This window comes from Thunnus maccoyii, chromosome 8, assembly GCF_910596095.1.
Source record: "Thunnus maccoyii chromosome 8, fThuMac1.1, whole genome shotgun sequence".
Classification (NCBI taxonomy): Eukaryota; Metazoa; Chordata; class Actinopteri; order Scombriformes; family Scombridae; genus Thunnus; species Thunnus maccoyii.
In genome coordinates, this window is record NC_056540.1 from 19,750,902 (window position 1) to 19,769,754 (window position 18,853).

General features: G+C 40.6%; 1 protein-coding gene across 8 annotated transcripts in view; it reads left to right on the plus strand.

Moving 5' to 3' along the window:
• Positions 1-18,853, plus strand: part of mbnl3 (muscleblind-like splicing regulator 3) — a 31,450-nt gene that overhangs the window by 7,085 nt on the left and 5,512 nt on the right. For 2 of the 8 annotated variants that reach the window (XM_042418648.1, XM_042418649.1), the window contains exons 2-7: positions 41-1,149; positions 6,869-7,033; positions 7,361-7,564; positions 7,653-7,892; positions 8,913-9,066; positions 12,726-15,368. In XM_042418648.1, coding sequence (XP_042274582.1) covers positions 976-1,149; positions 6,869-7,033; positions 7,361-7,564; positions 7,653-7,892; positions 8,913-9,066; positions 12,726-12,931 — 1,143 coding nt within the window. In that variant the 5' untranslated portion in view covers positions 41-975 and the 3' untranslated portion in view covers positions 12,932-15,368. Of the gene's footprint in view, positions 1-40; positions 1,150-6,868; positions 7,034-7,360; positions 7,565-7,652; positions 7,893-8,912; positions 9,067-12,725; positions 15,369-15,389; positions 15,485-15,631; positions 16,514-16,928; positions 17,045-18,853 lie in introns of those variants that run through there. The other 6 variants (XM_042418656.1, XM_042418650.1, XM_042418653.1 and 3 more) reach the window with 6 other exon arrangements.

Genomic DNA, 18,853 nt, shown 5'->3' on the forward strand with positions numbered 1-18,853 from the left:
TTTAAATTGATGTTTGTTTTTCTGCTTTTACGGTCTACAGCAGGGGTTTGGCAACAAGCAAGGACATGCTGAAGAGAGGTCAGTGAGGAGGAGGATGACAACAGAAGAATAAGGGAAGGAGAGATGAGAAAGAGGCTGAAGTAAGAGGAAGAAGTGGAACTCCAAAGTGCCTACTGCGAGGGGGTCGTCTGCTGCTGTTTAGCTGCTGCGCTGCTGTCTTCTCCTGGATGAGAGCAGGACGGAGCCCAGTGTGTGTTTGGCCCTGAATGGAGGCTATATTTTATCCTGACAGCCACAGAGTCATCCATCCCATGCTGCTGAGCTGCAGTCCCCGCATACCCTGAGCTGAGCCGCCGCCTCGTCTCATCAGTGCAAGGACGCCATCCTTATAAGGTTCTGCTTTTTTTTCTTTCCTTTTAGTTTGTCAAGCAGTCAAAAGATAACTAGTACTACAGCAACTGCCACAGCCTTGGCCATGTTGACGTGAATGTAACAGTGACTTACGGTGGGTGTCAGTTGATCCGGTGGCCAGGTGAAGGCGCAGGCACTCGGAGGCAGGGCAGAGGGCTATAGACAGAGTTGTCTCGTGCCTCCCTCTCCTTGAACAGTGTCTGTCTCAGCGACATATCCAAGCATGCCAGGAGCAATGTCCTCAGAGTAGTGTCTGTTTTTTCTCCTTTTTCTTTTTTTTCGAGACAGAGCTGGCCTCTGCTTACAGTCAACCCAATCTATCTCACCCTAGAGAAACTTCAGCTGCCACTTTTCCCAGGAAGAACTAATAAACATCCCCTAAAATACCCCCAACCAAAAGGACTAGCTGCCTGTTTGTGCTGAAGAAACATTTGAAAATATTTTTACTTCTATTTCCTTCTCTGTTTTACTGGGGATTTTTTCCCCTTGCGTCACTATTAGTCACCCTCATCAGACAGTTTTCTGTACGTCTGCCCCCCCACCGCTGCTCAGTGTTTGTCTGTGATGGCTGTCAGCATGACCATGGGACGGGACACCAAATGGCTGACCCTGGAAGTGTGTCGTGAGTTTCAGAGAGGCACCTGCTCGCGGCCTGACGCCGAGTGCAAGTTCGCCCACCCCTCCCGGAGCTGCCATGTGGAGAATGGCCGAGTCATCGCCTGCTTTGACTCACTCAAGGTAACAACGCCACAGACATGTCACTCATCATCAGTCCTTGGCATACATCTCTTGTTTGTTGTGACACATGCCCTGTGGTCTGTGTCAGGTCAGCTGATGCTACATAATACTGTACAATCACTGAAGTAAAAGTGGTGCCAGCTTGTAGAGACATACACCGACACATAAACACACACAGATACCAACTTTGTCAGCTGGTCCACCCTATTTACCTCTGTTTACATTTCACAGAGCTATTGATAGAAATCTTCTAAATTTATCTTTACATCCTTCTAGCATCGGCTGATACAGACAAGTCCTTATTATCATTATTTTATGTCACTGTAAATGTGGTGTAGAATTCTAATATTGCAAAATATGATTTACAATTTTGTTTTCCGTATTATAAATACAAAACAAATTTAAAACCAGGTCCCTCTCAGAGTGATTTCCGAAACATGTGAGCTGAAATTTTTTTGATCGTCGTCATGCAGTCGGAAGTGATGCATTGCAATTAGGGCTGGGCGTTATGGATCAAATTTTGTATCATGTTATAGGTCAATTCATTTCATCATAGCAGTATATACTGTTTATCATGATATACAGTGTGTAAAGCGTCTTTGAGTATCTTGAAAAGCGCTTTATAAATAAAACAAATTATTATTGTTATTATTATTAAAACTTAGAAAATTATAAAACTTAGAAAATAACAGTAAAATAGATAAAATATCTAATATGTTTTTAGCTTATACGGTGAATTAAATACTGGACGAATCAAGGTTATTTTTTTGGCATCTTAATTAGACAGTAAACATTCGAGAAGCAGACAGGAAATGTGAGTAGAGAGAAAGGGGGAAGACGCCACCGTGACGCCCAATCAAGGTACTTTAATACGTTGACGCAAAAAGCTTGTAAATTTTATGTTGTCATAAATCAGTCTCACTAATTTATTTCTAACGTTGCTATAATAACCTAATACAGCCCGTGATTTTAAAGAGATAGTTACCACTGTATAAATGATATAGAAATATCTATGACAAATTTCTATTGTCTCATTATGTGTATCGTCATGTTGCCCAGCCCTAATTTCAATCTGGTAATGTGACACGTTGATGCCTGAGCAGAAATAGATATCATATATTGACGCCAGTGTCTTCTGGTTTTAAGGATATTTATTTTCTCCACTCAGGCGTAATTTCTCATAAAGCCACTTTGCTGACAGTCCGTCCCTCCACCGCTGATGTGGGCTAGTCGGTCGTGCTGCCGCCTCAACGCCACTGCAGCTGCTCTCTTGACTCTCATCCTCTTTCCACAGAACCACAACACTAGCACTACTCACAGGCAGCAGAAAAACTAACAATCTGAGAAGTGATGATGCTTTACAGTATTTTAAAAGGGCTCCGACTATCAATGGACGATTGTGCTAAAATTGAGAATAGACTGTCGCTGTGTTTGGCGTGTGTGTGTGTGTGTGTGTGTGTGTATGCGTCTGGCCGCATGCATGTTTGCGAGACGTTTTGCTCGACCAGCTTTCCTGCAGCGAAAAAGTGAGACCCAGACAAGGGGCTTTCTGTCTGAGTGCAGCTGCTGTCTCCTCGTTTATTGAGTTAGAATTTATTATTCAGCCATTTTTCTGTGTTATGTCCTCCAGAGCAGGAGGGAGATGGAGAGGGAGAGAAAGAGAGAGGGGGGCCTAGCAACAGCACAGGAGTGCGTACCCATTGGATAGTTTGATCTTCCTGAGTGGCACGGCTGTTTTTAGCACAGAGCAACAGCCTGGCTCTGTACTGGTTGCATTGATGGGAGGAAGAGGCGAGCTGCTTTGTACCAAAGGCAGTGAACATGCATTAAAGGCCACATTCGGCTGTTTGAAGCCCCGGGGTCACGTTGTTAGTTTGAGAAAGAACTGAAGTTGGTGACAGCTGAAGGTCAAAGTGGCTTTCTTCATCAGGAGCCACAGCAGGGCTTTAGTGCTCCCACAGTATGTCAACAGCCACCTCTTTACAGCAGTGTTTTTATCCTCATTGTTGTTCTGGATTATACTCAGCTGACAACAGTTGTTTTTGGTTGACTGACTAGAAAAAACAAAGAAGCACCACGCTCTGTCCCCGACAGAGCCGTTCTACAGCACCACTCCTTCTTCCTGCTCTCCGCCCGCCCCTCCCTTCTTTGTTAATTTTATGGATTTATCTGCTAATGGCCTCCCTCCTCACCGTCCCTCCCATATCTGGCATCTCCAACCCGGTCCGAGCCGACCACTGTCATTCCCTGTTGCTCCTCCATTAGCTCTGTCTGGTCGGTCTTAACCTACTAGAGGGAGGAGGAGGAGGAGGGGAGCTCACTGCCTAGTTCTTTTTACCTTGTTAACCGGAGTGCTGCTGTCATCTCAAATGATTAGTGTGGCCGTCACACCTGCCCAACATACAGTAGATTTAACAGCAGCGTCTTGTTTGGATGACATCATTGTCACATATGAGAACAAGCCCAAACCTGAGCTCAGCGATGCTTCAGCTGAAGAAAACCATCATTATTACAGCTCAAAAAATGTAGTTAACAGTTTGGTGATCGTATTATTGTCTGAGCAGACAGGTTGATATCCCGTCTCTCTCCTCTCTGAATGCATCAACAACACACAACTGCACTAAGAGGGACTTTCTCTGTGTTGCGTAGTGTGTTGCTATGGCTACCAAAAGGAGATTCCTGACCCAATACTCTCCTCAACAACACTTTTCATTGGCCTCCTTCTCTAACCCAGATTTTAAAGCTTTAAAAATAGAGGTGATGTATATGTTATATCTACCATAACTCAAAATTCAGACAGTCATTTGGTCTGGCGTTTGTTTTTTGGAGCACATTGTGCATAAAAAAGATCATTAGGCTCATTAATAGGCACTTTTCTTTTCCTCTGAGTTTGAGCAGGTTTGCTGGGCTCATGGGACTCACTCCTCATTACAGACTCATCCCTAAACACACAGCCTGCTGACGCAAAGCTTGCTCGCATCTCCAGTGTAGGCGAGAGTGTTTGTGTAAAGCCTGTGTACCATCCTGACCATTTTTCAGGCTGCTACAAACTCCACTCTGTCCGCTTTTTGTCTGGTGTGTGAGGTCGTGTGAATCCCTTCCTGGATGGTGGTATACGATCGGAGGCACTGCAGTTTCCTTCTGTCCTATATAGTGCTCCTGCTGCTGCTAAGCCCCTTTTTTATGTGTCCTCATCTCAGTGCGACATCATCTATCACCGTCAGAGTCTCTGCACCATGACGTCAGTTTGTTATCTGACTCTTTTTTATTTTCCGTTGCTTTAGTGCTTTGTCAATTGTGCGGCATGCTCACGGGCACCTAATGAGAGCTGGTTTGTGTGGGTGTGGCTTGATGACAGAGCATGTGGCTGATGCTTAGTGGAGGTAGTTTACAGGGTTAACAGCTCATCTGCAGGAGCAGACAGCTGCTGTCTGCCCAGGGGTTTAATGGAGACTGCAGTTTCTCCCCTGAGTGTGTGTTGACCTGCAGTGTTCCTGCAGCACCATCTTCACCTTCCCCACAGACTCTAGCAGGGAGGAAGGACACTGCTTTAAAGGACGTTCTTGAGAAAAATGAATTGCTTTTAGATAAATGGCTAAAATTTGATTTACTGTTTGTCAGGAAGCCAAAAGTGACAAGTAAAAAGGAGCGTTAAGAATTTTTTTCTGCTCAAAATAATATTTGGCAAAGGCTGCTGATGCAGAATAATCACCAAGTCATTGTTTTGGATGCATAGCTTCATTTTGGATGTAAAATATTGCATTGATTACAGGGTTAAGTACAGATACAGATATTTTTACGGAAAGTCAGAAAGGTATCGGCTCATCAGATGATCAGATAAAGAACAACAAGTTCTTTCAGTCAGCCTTAAACATGGTTCAACTTCTTTCCAGTAATCAGTTTAATTCATAATCCAAAATAATACTGAGCTGTGTGAACTCTGCAAATTTGTTCTGTTGCCATTTCTTGCAGTTTCATTCACATTTATTGCAAAAGGCTCATACTTTGATTAAATAAGTATAATACTCGGGTCATATAAGCTGACTGCTGCTGTTGTTTGAACCTGCATGTGTTGAATGAAGCTTTGCATGCAGGACAAATACAAAAGCTTTGACTATGCACACAAGGCCAACAGCAGAATACTGGCTGTTCAGCCAACACGTCTCATGCCACATTTGTTGATAAATAGTCATGAAAGGTGCTTTGTGTTCATTAGATTAGCATGTTTAACAAAGTCACGTTAAGGCTGACATATTTTATACCAAATTGTAGTTGTTGGAGCACATTGTTCCGTCAGAAAACTGAGATACCCCTGTGTGTGTGTGTGTGTGTGTGTGTGTGTGTGTGTGTGTGTGTGTATGTGTGTGTGTATGTGTGTGTGTGTGTGTGTGTGTGTGTGTGTGTGTGTGTGTGTGTGTGTGTGTGTTTGTGTGTGTGTGTGTGTGTATGTGTGTGTTTTGTTAATGAAAACTGTCCTTCAGTTGACCGGCGTACTGGCAAACCCTGTGTCAGCAAACACTCCTCTTGCTTATGTATCCTTTAGCAGGACATTTCTTCTTCTGGTGTGTGGTTTTCTGACCTCCTGGAGGTGGCGAGCGATAAAAAATACCTCCAGGAATCAATAATAAGAGATTAGTTTACCCACCTATACTTTACATACTGGTATGTAAACACTAACACTAACGTTTTACTGCTAATCCAGGTGAAAAAATAGTTCATCTTCTCAGCCAATTGTAGTTAAATGTTTAAAAAAAAATCCTGATACTTTTATTAATTTGGTAACCTGCTGTTTGTGGCCGACGCTGATGGTATGCTAACATATCAGTGTATCTCTTTCAATAAAACATCATATTGTTACAAATAAAGTAGGTTTACTTTATCCCATCGAACCTCATATGAGCTCTGAAATATTTGTTTTTTCTCTCTCTGGAAAGTAGCTTATTTATTAGACTGATAAACACCAGGTAGAGATACAGAATCTGTCTTACAGGACGGTGAGAGTCAAGCACATGTTTTCACCCTCCAGCTTTATCTCTTGTCAGTTTGTTTGACTTCTGCTGTGCCACTGTGGAAAAATTCAAAGCTGGCTCAAATACTCCACCTGTCATTTCACATTGCTTTAAAAATAACGTGCTATTTGTATAAAAAGAAAAGATAAAAAAGTATAGTTTAGTTGCCAAGTGAGTTACAAATGAATTATTAAAATGTGTAATTCCTGTGTACAGTTGCATTGTTGTACTAACAACAAACAACTTTAAACGAGTGCCTCTTAAATTTCTACATGGCTGTTTTGCTCAGATTGTTGGCATTTCCAGCATAGAGTACTTTTTAATGATGAGCATTTTTAGAAAGTGCTTGCATGAATTATCCAGCATCAAGCTCTTCTGGGACTTCATTAGTACTTTATTTCACCAGAATTTACAAGATGTAGTTCTGCTTTAAAAACACACTTGATTGTTGATGTTTATTATAACAAATTGTACTTGATTATATGATTGAATCCTCTGCTAATGTTGGATCAAGTGCTGCGATTATGTGAGCTTTTTTATTTTTGGTGATGGAGTCATGTGGTCTTTGATTGATTTAGCATCTCAATCACATTATTCTCATCTCCCTATTACGGGACTTCATCTCCCTTAAATCCAGAGTCGCTGTAATGTGTCAGTGTCACCATGTCTGCTCTCGCTCTCATCTGTCCTCCATCCTCTCTCCTCTTCAGGGGCGCTGCACACGTGAGAACTGTAAATACCTGCACCCACCTCCACACCTGAAAACCCAGCTGGAGATTAACGGGAGGAACAATCTGATCCAACAGAAGGCCGCAGCCGCCATGTTGGCTCAACAGATGCAGTTCATGCTGCCTGGAGCACAGCTGCAGCCCATAGTGAGTAGCCCAAACTAAAACGACAACGTTTCAATCAATCACTGCAGCGTGTTTGAAGAAACGTTATTTACCTGCTAAAATACTAATGATGGGAGCACCTTGGTAGCCGAATAGTTACTGTAACGTCCCTGTTTCTATTCCAACCAGTGACCTTTGTTGCATCTCTCTCTCCTTCTTTCCTGTCTGTCACTCTCGTTGCTTTTTGTTGCTGTAAAAACGGAACAATACTGGTTATGTTGCCACCAAACGTTCTCCTAAGTTTAGGGAAAGCTTTGCCATAATTTGCTGTTTGTCTTTCTCATCTCTGCCGTTCTCTCCCTCCCTCAGACAACATTCCCAGTGACGCCCTCCCTGGCAACGAGTCCCAGTATGGCTTTCAGTCCATATCTGAGCCACATGGGCCCAGGCATGGGCTTGATGCCTGAGCTGCTGCCCAGTACTCCCCTGTTGGTCCCCGGGAGTCCCACCGGCCTAGCAGCCATGGGCAACGGCACCTCCGCACAAAAACATGTGCGCACAGACAAGCTGGAGGTATGTGTGTACAGTTGTTGTGTTTCTATGTTTGGCCAAAGTATGATGAAAGGTAAATGCTGATCAGCGGTCCCGCTTGTCCTGCCAGGTTTGTCGAGAATTCCAGCGCGGTAACTGCACGCGGGGTGAGAGCGACTGCCGCTACGCTCACCCCCTGGAGGCTGGCATGGTGGACTGCAGCGAGAACTCGGTGATTGTCTGCATGGACTACATCAAGGGCCGCTGCAGCCGAGATAAGTGCAAGTACTTCCATCCCCCCGCTCACCTGCAGGCCAGGATCAAGGCTGCGCAGCATCAAGCCAGTCAAAACACTGCGTCCGCAGCCCTGGTGAGTCCTCCTCAACACAGTGACAGTGGCAAACACTGAGCACTCTTTTTGTTGTTTTTACCAAAAATAAACAGTGGTCAAAGATTTGAAATCTCATCAGCTGTCTTTCTATTATATGCTGAACAAGACAACAGAAAAAAGAACAGGTGTAAACCGATGCTCACCTTCTTAAAAGTTACAAATCAACATTCATCATATCTGTTCAGCGAAGCACTGTCACTGAAACAGGAGAAGATTTTCTTGTTCTCCACTTGGATATTGTTTACTGATGCAATAAAGGATCAGGGTATCATGGTATCCCCCAACCGGGTTGAAATTTGATAACGCAGCCCGGGGATTTTTTTTTTTTTTTTTTTCATGAATGTCTGCTGCTGTGCATGTGTGTGAGCCCATACTCTCAGTGAAGTAAGCTACAAGAGCTAAAGTTAGCATTGTGAGCAGCTGTAACATAATCAGGTCGATCTGCAGTGCTGATGTTGAGAAACAGTTGATAAAAATGATACAAAATAGTAAAATGAAAAGAATAAGAAACAATGTTCATGGTATTTTAATTTTGAAAAAGGAATCAATTTTGTAAGCAAAACCCTGCAATGTGGTACTTTTTTTCTATGATTTGTTGCATTTATACTTGTCTATAGTGAGTAAAAAGTTCTCTTGGTTATCTTCCACTGCAGTTTGATGTTTCAGCACCGGCCCCATTAGAGAATGAAATCATAGCAATCCCATTTTGCTCTTGGTCTGACCTCTGGGGCTGGCCTACATCACTTCAGCTAATCTTAGATACTGCAGTGTCCTCTTGTGGTGGTAAAAAGAAACATCCAGATTAAATGGATGTTGAGTCTAAAGGGCACTTACAGTACAGTGCGACTATATATTTACTCAGAGATGACACTAAATAATGCAGTTTTTTGTTTCCAGTAGAGTGTTAATATACTGTGAAGACAAGTTAATAGCCTGACTGTGCCAGCGTCGGAGCCTAATGTCTACATCTTTCTTGCTTTTCCTTCCTCTGCTGGCCAGGGTCTGCCACCAGCGGCCATGCAGTCGCTACCAAAGAGGCCGATCTTAGAGAAGAGCAACGGAGCTGCTGCCACTGTCTTTAACCCCAGCATGTTCCACTACCAGCAAGCCCTGGCTAACATGCAGCTCCAACAACCAGCCTTTATCCCCACTGGTGAGTCTCTGCACACATCCGCAACAATGAGATACAGTCCATCTTCTGTTAACCTCATACATACACGCAGCGGCCAAATTACAGATCATGGAGCGTGAGCCCCTGGTACTTGATTCACCAGTGCTCTGGGCAGACAAACACAAGGGATTTTATGTTAGACAACAAGGTAATATAGTAGGAAAGAAGGAGTTACAGGTGTATAATAACAGTTTGCATGCTGTGTCTGTGCAAAGCTTCTACAGAGTAACGCCTCGCCTTTTCCCCTCCTCACATGTCACGCTTCTTTCTTCCACTGTCTGTTGTGTTGCCTGCATTTGGTTCATTGCTGCTCGACATGTGATGACAGTTGTTGAAGCCATAAACAACGTTAGAGAACACATGTTACAGTAATCAGTGCAAATAAAAAACAGACAATGAACATGAAGCGATGGGTAGATCGGTATGTAGGAATGATGGTGCGTGGTTGCATTGCAGGTTCTTTTAGCCAATCTATGATTAGCCTGGAGATGTGTGATGTCCTGCTAATCAATCTTTGTTTTGATTATTAAATTAAATGAACGTTGCTGGGAAAACAAAAGAAAGTGAGACAGATCGAAGGAGACAGCTAGTACAAGCCCTCGTAGTCTCAGCTGTATTAAACAAATGTGTTTCTGCATTAAATAGAAATCTGGCTTCCTACTTAACATCAGGAGGGACCTGATTTTATCTTTTAAATTGAGGTTTGAAGTAGGACAGTTTGGCTTAAAGTGTCTGGATGACACTTAGTGACAATTAGTGCTGAAGCTAGTCATTAGTCATCAATAGATTAGTTGACTGGCAACAATTAACTGCCAACATTTTTTAGACTGACAATTCATTCAACAAATTTATCAAGCAAAAACGTCAAATATTTGCTGGTTCTTGCAGCCTCTCAAATGTGAGGATTTGCTGATTTTCTCTTTTTCATATATCTCTAAATAGTGTCTTTGTGGGTTTTGGACTGATGGTCAGATAAAAATGTGTCACAGGAGACTCTGGGAAATCATGATAAGAATTTCCACTATTTTCTTCATAGACTAAATAATTACTTAATTTAATAATATACAGCTTAAGAAACAGCTTCATCAATGATGAAAATAATTGTTAGCTGCAGCCTTAGATGATTTTTTTTGTGCAAAGATGTGCCAGTGACATAAAAAGACCTTCTAGATACATAAAATGGAATAAAAAATTAAATGGACGTCAAGGTTTTAATGTAAAAATGTGTGAAAATGTATTTTAATAGACATTTGACATGACGACACAGGGGACACAAGGTATCAACAGTGAACTGAACATGTTTCAGTTCTTGGAAACTGTAAAGCAACAGTGGTGCGTGAAAGGCCTGAAGGCTGCCAGACATGAATTATTGATAGGCTTAAATTAGACATACTGTAGAGGTCTAAATCCAAAACACCCACATACTGGACCTGTTCTGTGTTAAAGGTAGACTACATATCCTCTTGCACATTTATTATACACAGTTATTACTGCACTGTACTAATACTGATCAGGGCTTGGAAAGCATTTTGCTTTTGTGCTCTTATCCTTATCAGCAACTTATTTTTGGTGCACTGACTGTGACAGGCTCGATGTCGCCTCCTGCACTAACCCGAACCTCTTGACTTGTCTCGACCTGTTGTTTACAATAACACCTCATTCTTTGCCACAACTCCCCGTCCATGTTTTCCATCTATCTGTTTTCTCTTTTCCCATTTGTTTTCCTCTCACTGTCCTCGTTTGCTCCCGTGCTCGTATTTGTTTTCCCCACCTGTTTTTTTGCATAATGTAGCAGGATCTGTTCTGTTCGTGGTGCCCTCAGGAGGCTTTGGTAGGTCAGCTGTGTCAAAGCAGGAAATAGTAACTACACGTGGTAGTACGCAGTATACTTTGTGGATGGGTTAGTATGGAATGACCTTGATGAAAGACAACTGGAAGGATCATGCTGGTGGTTTCAGTACTGACACTTTTTACAACATCAATGCATTTTTCTACCATCTAGGCAGCCACTGGTTTTAGTTCATAACAGTACAACATGACAAACTTGTCTTACGTAGAACAGATAATATATCTCAGTCAAAGCTTCTTTTTTTTGTCAAAGAAGTGTTTAAAAAACTCGACCTTATTGCATTTAAGGCACGTCTGACTGTCAACATTTGAAAATTAGAGGCTCAAAATGTGAAATCTAGAAATCTAGATATTAAGCAAATATGGATGTTTTTGATCATGAAGATGTGGTAGAGACTTTCACGAAAAAGGTTTTGTCTTTTTTCACACCTTGGATGTCAGAGGACTCTTTAACAGCATGGTTCACCAACACAGATGTTTTCACGTATTTTGCCTAATTAGATTCATTCTTAAGGTGCGGTCAAACCACATTTCATCTCAAACAAGAAAGGGTCAAGATGTATTTGCTTAATAAACAAATCGACTCAGTCAGTTCAATCTCCAGTGTCCAGCCAGTTGGAGAGAGGGATGGGATTGACGTTCACAAAATATTGAATGTTTATATCCTTGTTGTATGACTGTATGGTGAAACAACACAAGCAGTAGATTAGGCATGAGTGACAGAGCAACAATAGAGGAAAATGATAATAAAGTTTTTGATAAAAACCTGTAAAATGTACAACTTGTGGACTGTTGTTGTTAAACTGAAAGCCACACAAGCGCCTGCAGTTAATGCTGCAACCCTCCACACGCTATAAACCTTTTTCACAGCAGACATTTTGACTTGTCAGAAAAGCACAGGTGTTATTTATATCATTGACGGTTAAGCCATGAAAGTGTGACAGTGAGCCAGCATGCAGAATACCAGGACACTGAAACTGAAGCAGCTAAATTTAATTCAGCCATCATTAATTTAATTGTTTACACCTGTGCTTTTCTAATGTAACAAAGCTAAAATTACACCTTTATAATTCTTATTAGTTCATTGTGTTTGGTGACCTCATGTAACTTCAACCTGAGGACTAATCAGAGTGGAAACACCTGTGTGGGTGAGCCGGACCTTCAACAAACATTATACGGACAATAATGTTACTGTGGCAAAAAAATGAAGGTGGCTAAATGTTCACTGTGATGTGTTACCTCCCCAGGATGATTTTAAAAACAGTACTATACTGTTTGTTTATTTTTTTTAGATTCATTTCCTTTCTGCAGGTTTGGAAATAAATATAAAGGAATATGGTTTGTTTCGAAAATGGATCATCAGTTATGTAAAGTGAATTAAATTTGCAGGTAATTAGGTTAAACTCAGACAAACAGAAATTTAAGAAAAATATAATCACTTCATATTTGCTAAAAAATTAATGGGTCTTAAGGAAAATACACCTCAGATTATTGTGTCAGCTGCTGAAGGACATGACAGACGTTAATTTTGGAGCTCTCAGGCTTTTTGTCTTTTTTGTTGCAACATATCTGTGTGTCATCTCTGCCTGTTTGCTTTCTTGACATTACGAAGGCAATCACACTGATTTCCAATTTGTTAAATGACTCATGCTTCGTTCGGGCAATTCATTGATTCATGTGAAGTGTGTGCGAACATGCCTGGTGTGTGTTCATGGGTGCAGCCAGCTTAGGGAAGAAGGACGAGGGCCGGCAGTCGGTGCTCGTGCTGTAAGCCTCCCTCCTGTCTCTTGTAGAGCTTAGAAAACCCTCGGCCCCGCTGGCAGCGGAGGGCCGCTGGGAAAAGCGGGAGTGGAGCAGTAGTAGGCAAAACCCCAGCTGCTTCCTGTCAGTGCCTGGACTCCGTGGTGAGGGGACTCCCTGTAGGCTCTCTCCTCCCAGACTCCACCTGTACAAGCCCCCTACAAACACCCCAAAACTAAGCTATAGAGGGACCGACTGAGCACAGAAGTGTAGCGCAGCATTTCCCAGTTTTATTAAAGTTGTGCAATGTAAATATTCACAAAATTGATTGTAAAAATATCCAAATAAATTGTATTTTCATTGTAGAAAACGTGGTGGTTGTTAGTGCAGATACTGTTGAGCAAACAATTCACTCATTTTGTTATTTTTGTAGATGTCAGTTTAGTAGATTTAGTACTATACAGACCTTTTATCTCTGATAATATTGTTCAGAAATTCTATTATTTACTACTGAAATATTATTAACTATGACTTCAGATTCAGAAAGCTACAGTTATGCCTTTACACAAACACACAGAGAAAGATATAGTGTCAGGTATGCTTAAGATGGTCAGATCGTAAAAGGCTTCTGAGGAGGTATCATCGTCTGTGTGTGTGTGCGTGTGTGTGTGTGTTTGTGTGTGTGTGCGCATGAGACCACCTCTTTTTATGCATGCCCTGACTTGTCCTTGTGTTCTTCATTCATACCCCATTCACCACTTCTGCATGCTGATATTATGATGGTAATATTATACAGTATAAGCAAAAAAAACGTAGGTAGCAGAAAAAGGAAAAACGTTTCATGTAGGATTCACTCCTGCTGTTCTAAGTTACGACTAAATAATTTTCCAGGATTTGTTTTGCTGTTTGTGAGAAGAGAAAATATTTGCAGTTGTTGTGATTGTTGTCCAACAATCTGGACTCTGATTTCATTCAGTCACGTATCTTCTTTTTTTTTTAACACTGTTTTTATTGTGCTTTTAACAATTAAAACTTGTAAAACACAACCATCCACATAAGAAACCATAAAAAGTATTTTGTATTTGTAATAAAACAGTATATGTTATATAATACAAATATAAAATACACAGAAGAGATTTTGAGTCTCACCAACAAACAGAAAAATAAAACAATGATTTTTTTAAGAAGGTGAATGTCTATAACATCTGTCAATAAACACATTAGTGTATCTATAGAGGGTCTCTCTGTATTCTGTTTCTATAATCAAGTGGAGCTGATGTAAAGAGTAAGTGGGTAACTAGTAGTGAAGATGCTGGTGTTCATATTTAATATTTCAGTTTCTGGTCTGGTTGAAGTCATTTATAAAAGGCGACTATGTTGTGGAGAACTCACCCTCCTGTCTTTGTAATGAAAATGTTATTTTCTCTAAATCTAAATGCGTCATCACTTCTCTCATCCAGTTCTCATGAGTAGGGGCTGTTGCCTGCTTCCAGTTGAGTAGTATTATTAATATTATTGATATTATTAATATTATTGATATTATTAATATTAATCTAAGTGCCAGCAGACTGACAAGTGTTATCACATTGCACTCTCGACTAGCTTTCTCGTCACATTTCTATATTAAAATAAGAACGGTCAAAGAGGCTGAGACTGACACATCCTGATTTTTAATTCCTGGTATGGATCCTGCATTTCTCATATTTAACTTAAGCAATATAAGCATATTTTCATTAAACCCTCCATGTCTGATAAATGTACACATCCTGCACATCCTCCAGTTTGTTACTCAAACTTTCTGTTCTACGTTTTCAGCCTCCAAGCTGAAATAACCCTGATGACGTCATCACGGTTATCTTCTCTCTCTTTTTTCACAGGTTGAGTTACTTGTGAGCTGATTTTAATGTGTAAAATTGCCTCTTTAATTTGTCCCAAAATTAAACAAAAAACCTGTTTTGGATAGCAACGAAAGATATGATGCAAATCACAGGAGCATAAAGTTATACAAAACTTTTATACTGTAATTAATGTGTCCGTGTTGTCTTTGTTTAAATGACATTTATGTGTTGAATGTAAAGTTTAGCTTTTGAAACAGTCACTAAATCAGACACAATCACAAACTAACGGTGAAAATAAGTTATTTTTATCTGCAGATTTTAACCAATATGATTCAACTTAATCATTTTGCTCATCGTGCTCGATTATTTGAAAACATAAATGTAGGAGAAAGATGAACTAGTGTCATGTTATAGTTTTTTGTTCTTCCTTGTAGAGCTGAAACATTACATCGATTAATCATAAAAATAATAGATTGATCGATAATGAAAATAAGTTGTTTTATTGATCATTTGCTCTCTTCATACACATGCCTCGTCCATCCGAATACAATTATCAGATACTCCGGTCTGATCAGATTGTATGACTGTGTATTGCCTTGTTTGGTTAACTACCATGTGTTGGTGAACGATGCATTTCCTTTTATTTATTTTCTAACTGGTTTGGCTGATTAAATATGTATTTTTCTTTATCTCTTATTTCATTTGCATGTGTCTCGGTACTTGTTCAAATTCATCCTGGCAATATCACTTGACCTGTGCCATGACTTTTGAACCTACACATTTTGCCATGGTAACCATATCATTCCTGTTCCCCCCCTCCTCCTCCTCCCCGCCCACATCCTCGTCCTCTGTCTTTCGTCTGACTCGCCTGAATAAAAGTTCCCATGATGCACGGTGCCACCACCTCCACTGTTTCGTCGGCCTCGACCCCAGTCACCAATGTTCCTTTCGCTGAATCCGCCGCCTCGAATCAGGTTTGCTCTTTCATTTCAGTTCTCTTTTATTTTAGCTCTGTAGGCTCCGAGTCTTGTCCTTAGTCGTCTCTTATGAGTTTAAAGAAACGCCTGCCTGTGGTGTCTCACGTGTGTTATGTTCACCTTTCATCTGTCTTCACTTTTCAGGCTGTTGTGACGTGAGCAAATGAAAACAGGATTTACCCTGAAATAGGAAACTGTTTTCATCTAAAATGTCAGTTTGAACCATATCTTGCCACACTTTCTGTCTCAGTCTCATTGTTGCTCTTTGTAATGTGAGTGTGTGACACTTCAACGCTGACATAAATGAAGCGCCTTAACTCTCGTCTTTGTTATAATAAAATTTTCCTCAACATACAGTGGGTCTGTCACGCAGATTAGGACATATTTCATGGCAAAATGTTCCCCGACAGTTTAGCAGCAGACAACGGCTGAACAATACTGATAAAAGTAATGGTGACACTTTAAGTCTGTTTAAAATGAAGTAATAAACTTTTGTAACGAAACTTGGCACAGACGAGTATGACGCATCACTAAACTGACCAGCTGAAGAGGTAGTTTCTTTTAAAATACTCATAGAAATGAGCCATATTATTAATGGCACCTATTACAAGGGATTATCGCCAACAGATCACAAACATAATAAAATAATAATAATAAATAATATTACCATTGGTTTGTTTTTCTCTTTTCTTTGTTCCTGGTTTCTGCACACAGTCAACATATAGTGTGAGTCAGTTTCTTCTACCAGGAGACATCTGCTGCTGTTCATTTTTGTACAAATAAAGGCTTAAATGTTGCATCTACTTTTGTTTGGCCGACATTTCTCTTATCACATTATTTCCCAACTCCCACTGCTCATAATACAGAACACTAGTTTACTGCAAAAACCACAGAAAACAACTAAAGTCTCCATCGGAAAATAATCAGGAATGGTCACGTTCTTCTTCTTCTTCTTGTCTTTTTATAGACTAAATGATTAATAGTGAGCAACAGCTGTATGACACCATAACTTCTATTTACATGAAAGAGTTGATAACTACCAGTTCAGTTTAATTATAGCATAGCTTTTAATGGAGAGTTTTACTGTCACATGATGGTCTGAGTGTTTTCCATCCGGCATAAAGAATGAAATTTAGGGGGAAAAATCTGAATATGAATATGAATTGGTGCAAAATAGCACAAAAAAATACTGGCTGCTTCAATCTAAAAATAGGAAATGTATATATTAGAAGCAGTTATTCAAACCCATATCAGTCAAAACTTTCTGATTGCACTTTCTACACTTGTTTTGGTTGTAATTTGGAAATCTGGCTTCACATTATAAATATTTTGCACACTAACTGAAGCTCACTGAATTTTCTCCTACTGAAGGTTTGAAAGCTCTTTGTGTCAGTAGAAAATCACAGCTCCTCCCTTCACTCCCTCCCTTTCTGTCTTCCAGTAGACCCCTCTGAGCTTCTGACTCCTGATCCGGTGGAGCTCCAGTGCGTTCCCATGGAAACCCATTTCTGTCCCGTCCCCAAACTGCTGATGGCGGCTCCAGTGGCCCTAAACTCAGTAAGCCTTTCCCGAAACGCCAGTTAAAAGCCCCCTGAAACCTGTGCACTAAGAGGGCGGGTCATCTTTTCTGAATGCAGCGAACATGTGCCTCACCTACAGTGCACGCTGACCTGAGGGGCCGATGTGAACCTTCGCACGAGATATTATAACAGTTAGGAAAGCTGCGACGGTTCACGCAATACAAGCCTGGACGTATTACTGTTGCTTTAAAGCAGCCATCTTGATGCATACAGACTTGAAGATCAGGCTGAGCAATAGAGCTCCCTCTTTCTTACAGCCATACATACCAACACCTTAAAAGTGCACACACACACAACACACAACACACACACACATACACACACACACACACACTGAAGACTAAATGCCCTTTATGGGTTGGAGCCATCTCGTAAGGCGACCCAACACATTTGACTGTTTCCAAAGTCAGAAACTCTGAAAAAGCTCATCGAACGGCAAACAGACCTGCCGCTCTTCAACCCGTCAACGTGTTGTCAAGTCGAAAGAGTGTTTCATATCATGTCATGTTTACGTTTCAAGATGGCTACAAATGTAAAAAAAAAAAAAAAAAAAAAAAAAAAAATTTGAGTTGTACCATGTTCAGTTTGTTCTCATGGTCTCTCTACTCTCATCTCGCCTGATGAAACGTCAGTGAGTCGTCGTTTATTTGTTTGTGCCTTTGATTTATCTGCTCAGCTGCAGAGGAGATTTAAAAAAAAAAACAGTGAAGAAAGACTTAATAGATGACGGCATACAGTGAGAGATGACGTCATGTGCAATTTAAGGCAATATCTGTCGTTTAAAAATAACTGTATATTAGCCTCTAGCTCCTGTTGTAAGAAAATCTAATTATTACAGTGACCCTCTTTAAATTTACACTGTTCGTTCTCAACTAAGATTTTAATCCCCATTTTCTCGTCCTTCAATTTCATGATCAATATCTGGTTCTACTGGATATAAAAGCAAATGAGATATTAACTTTTATGTAATGTGACAACCTTTAAAAAAGACAAATTGGCATAAATTAAGGATATAATCACTATTGAAGAGGCTGAGTTGAGAGATTTTTAAGAATGTGGTTGTTTATTATTTGATTTAAGTGACAAGCTGCCTTAAGCAGGAGCGGTCATGTTCTCTATGTGAAGGTCTGTTTATGTTGAACTCTTTTATCAGTAACGAACCAGACAGGTCAAATCATTAAAACTGTTGAATTTGAGCGATGAAGTTTCGTGAGTCGTGATGTCTGATCGGTGATTGTTGCTTTGGTCGTGCCAGGAAATAGTCTGTTTGTCCTGTTTTCTCCATGGTTTGAAATCCAAACATGGTGTTGGCTTCACATACCGTGTAAAACAATGACAATCTACAGGCGATAACTTCTTACTGCAACAAAATTATCAAATTTGTGAGGGTGGAAATCTAAGATTACCGGCTTTTTTTTTTGAAATCTTAAGCTTTACACCTGAAATCTGAATTAAGACAGAAGCTGGATTTGTTTCCTGCTGTTGTGCCCAAAGACTGTTCAGTGAGTGCCAAGCGAAGCGGCGGTATATGCAAGGAGCTCCCCCGTTTAATGCAATACCCGAATAATTCCTCCTAATAAATGTTTCCTTCTCAAATGCTTAGATTTTTTTTTTTTTTTTTTTTTTTTTAAAAAGAGGCAGTTTGTTTGTGTAATTCCCTCCTTTTGTGAGGCGTTTGGATTGAATAAGTGGCACAAGATTTTTATGTTTTATGGCTCTTCAGGGAGAAAGCTTAGAACTTGAAAATGTCCTGTCTGACTTTAAAAATGTGTCGTCGTCTTTTTTA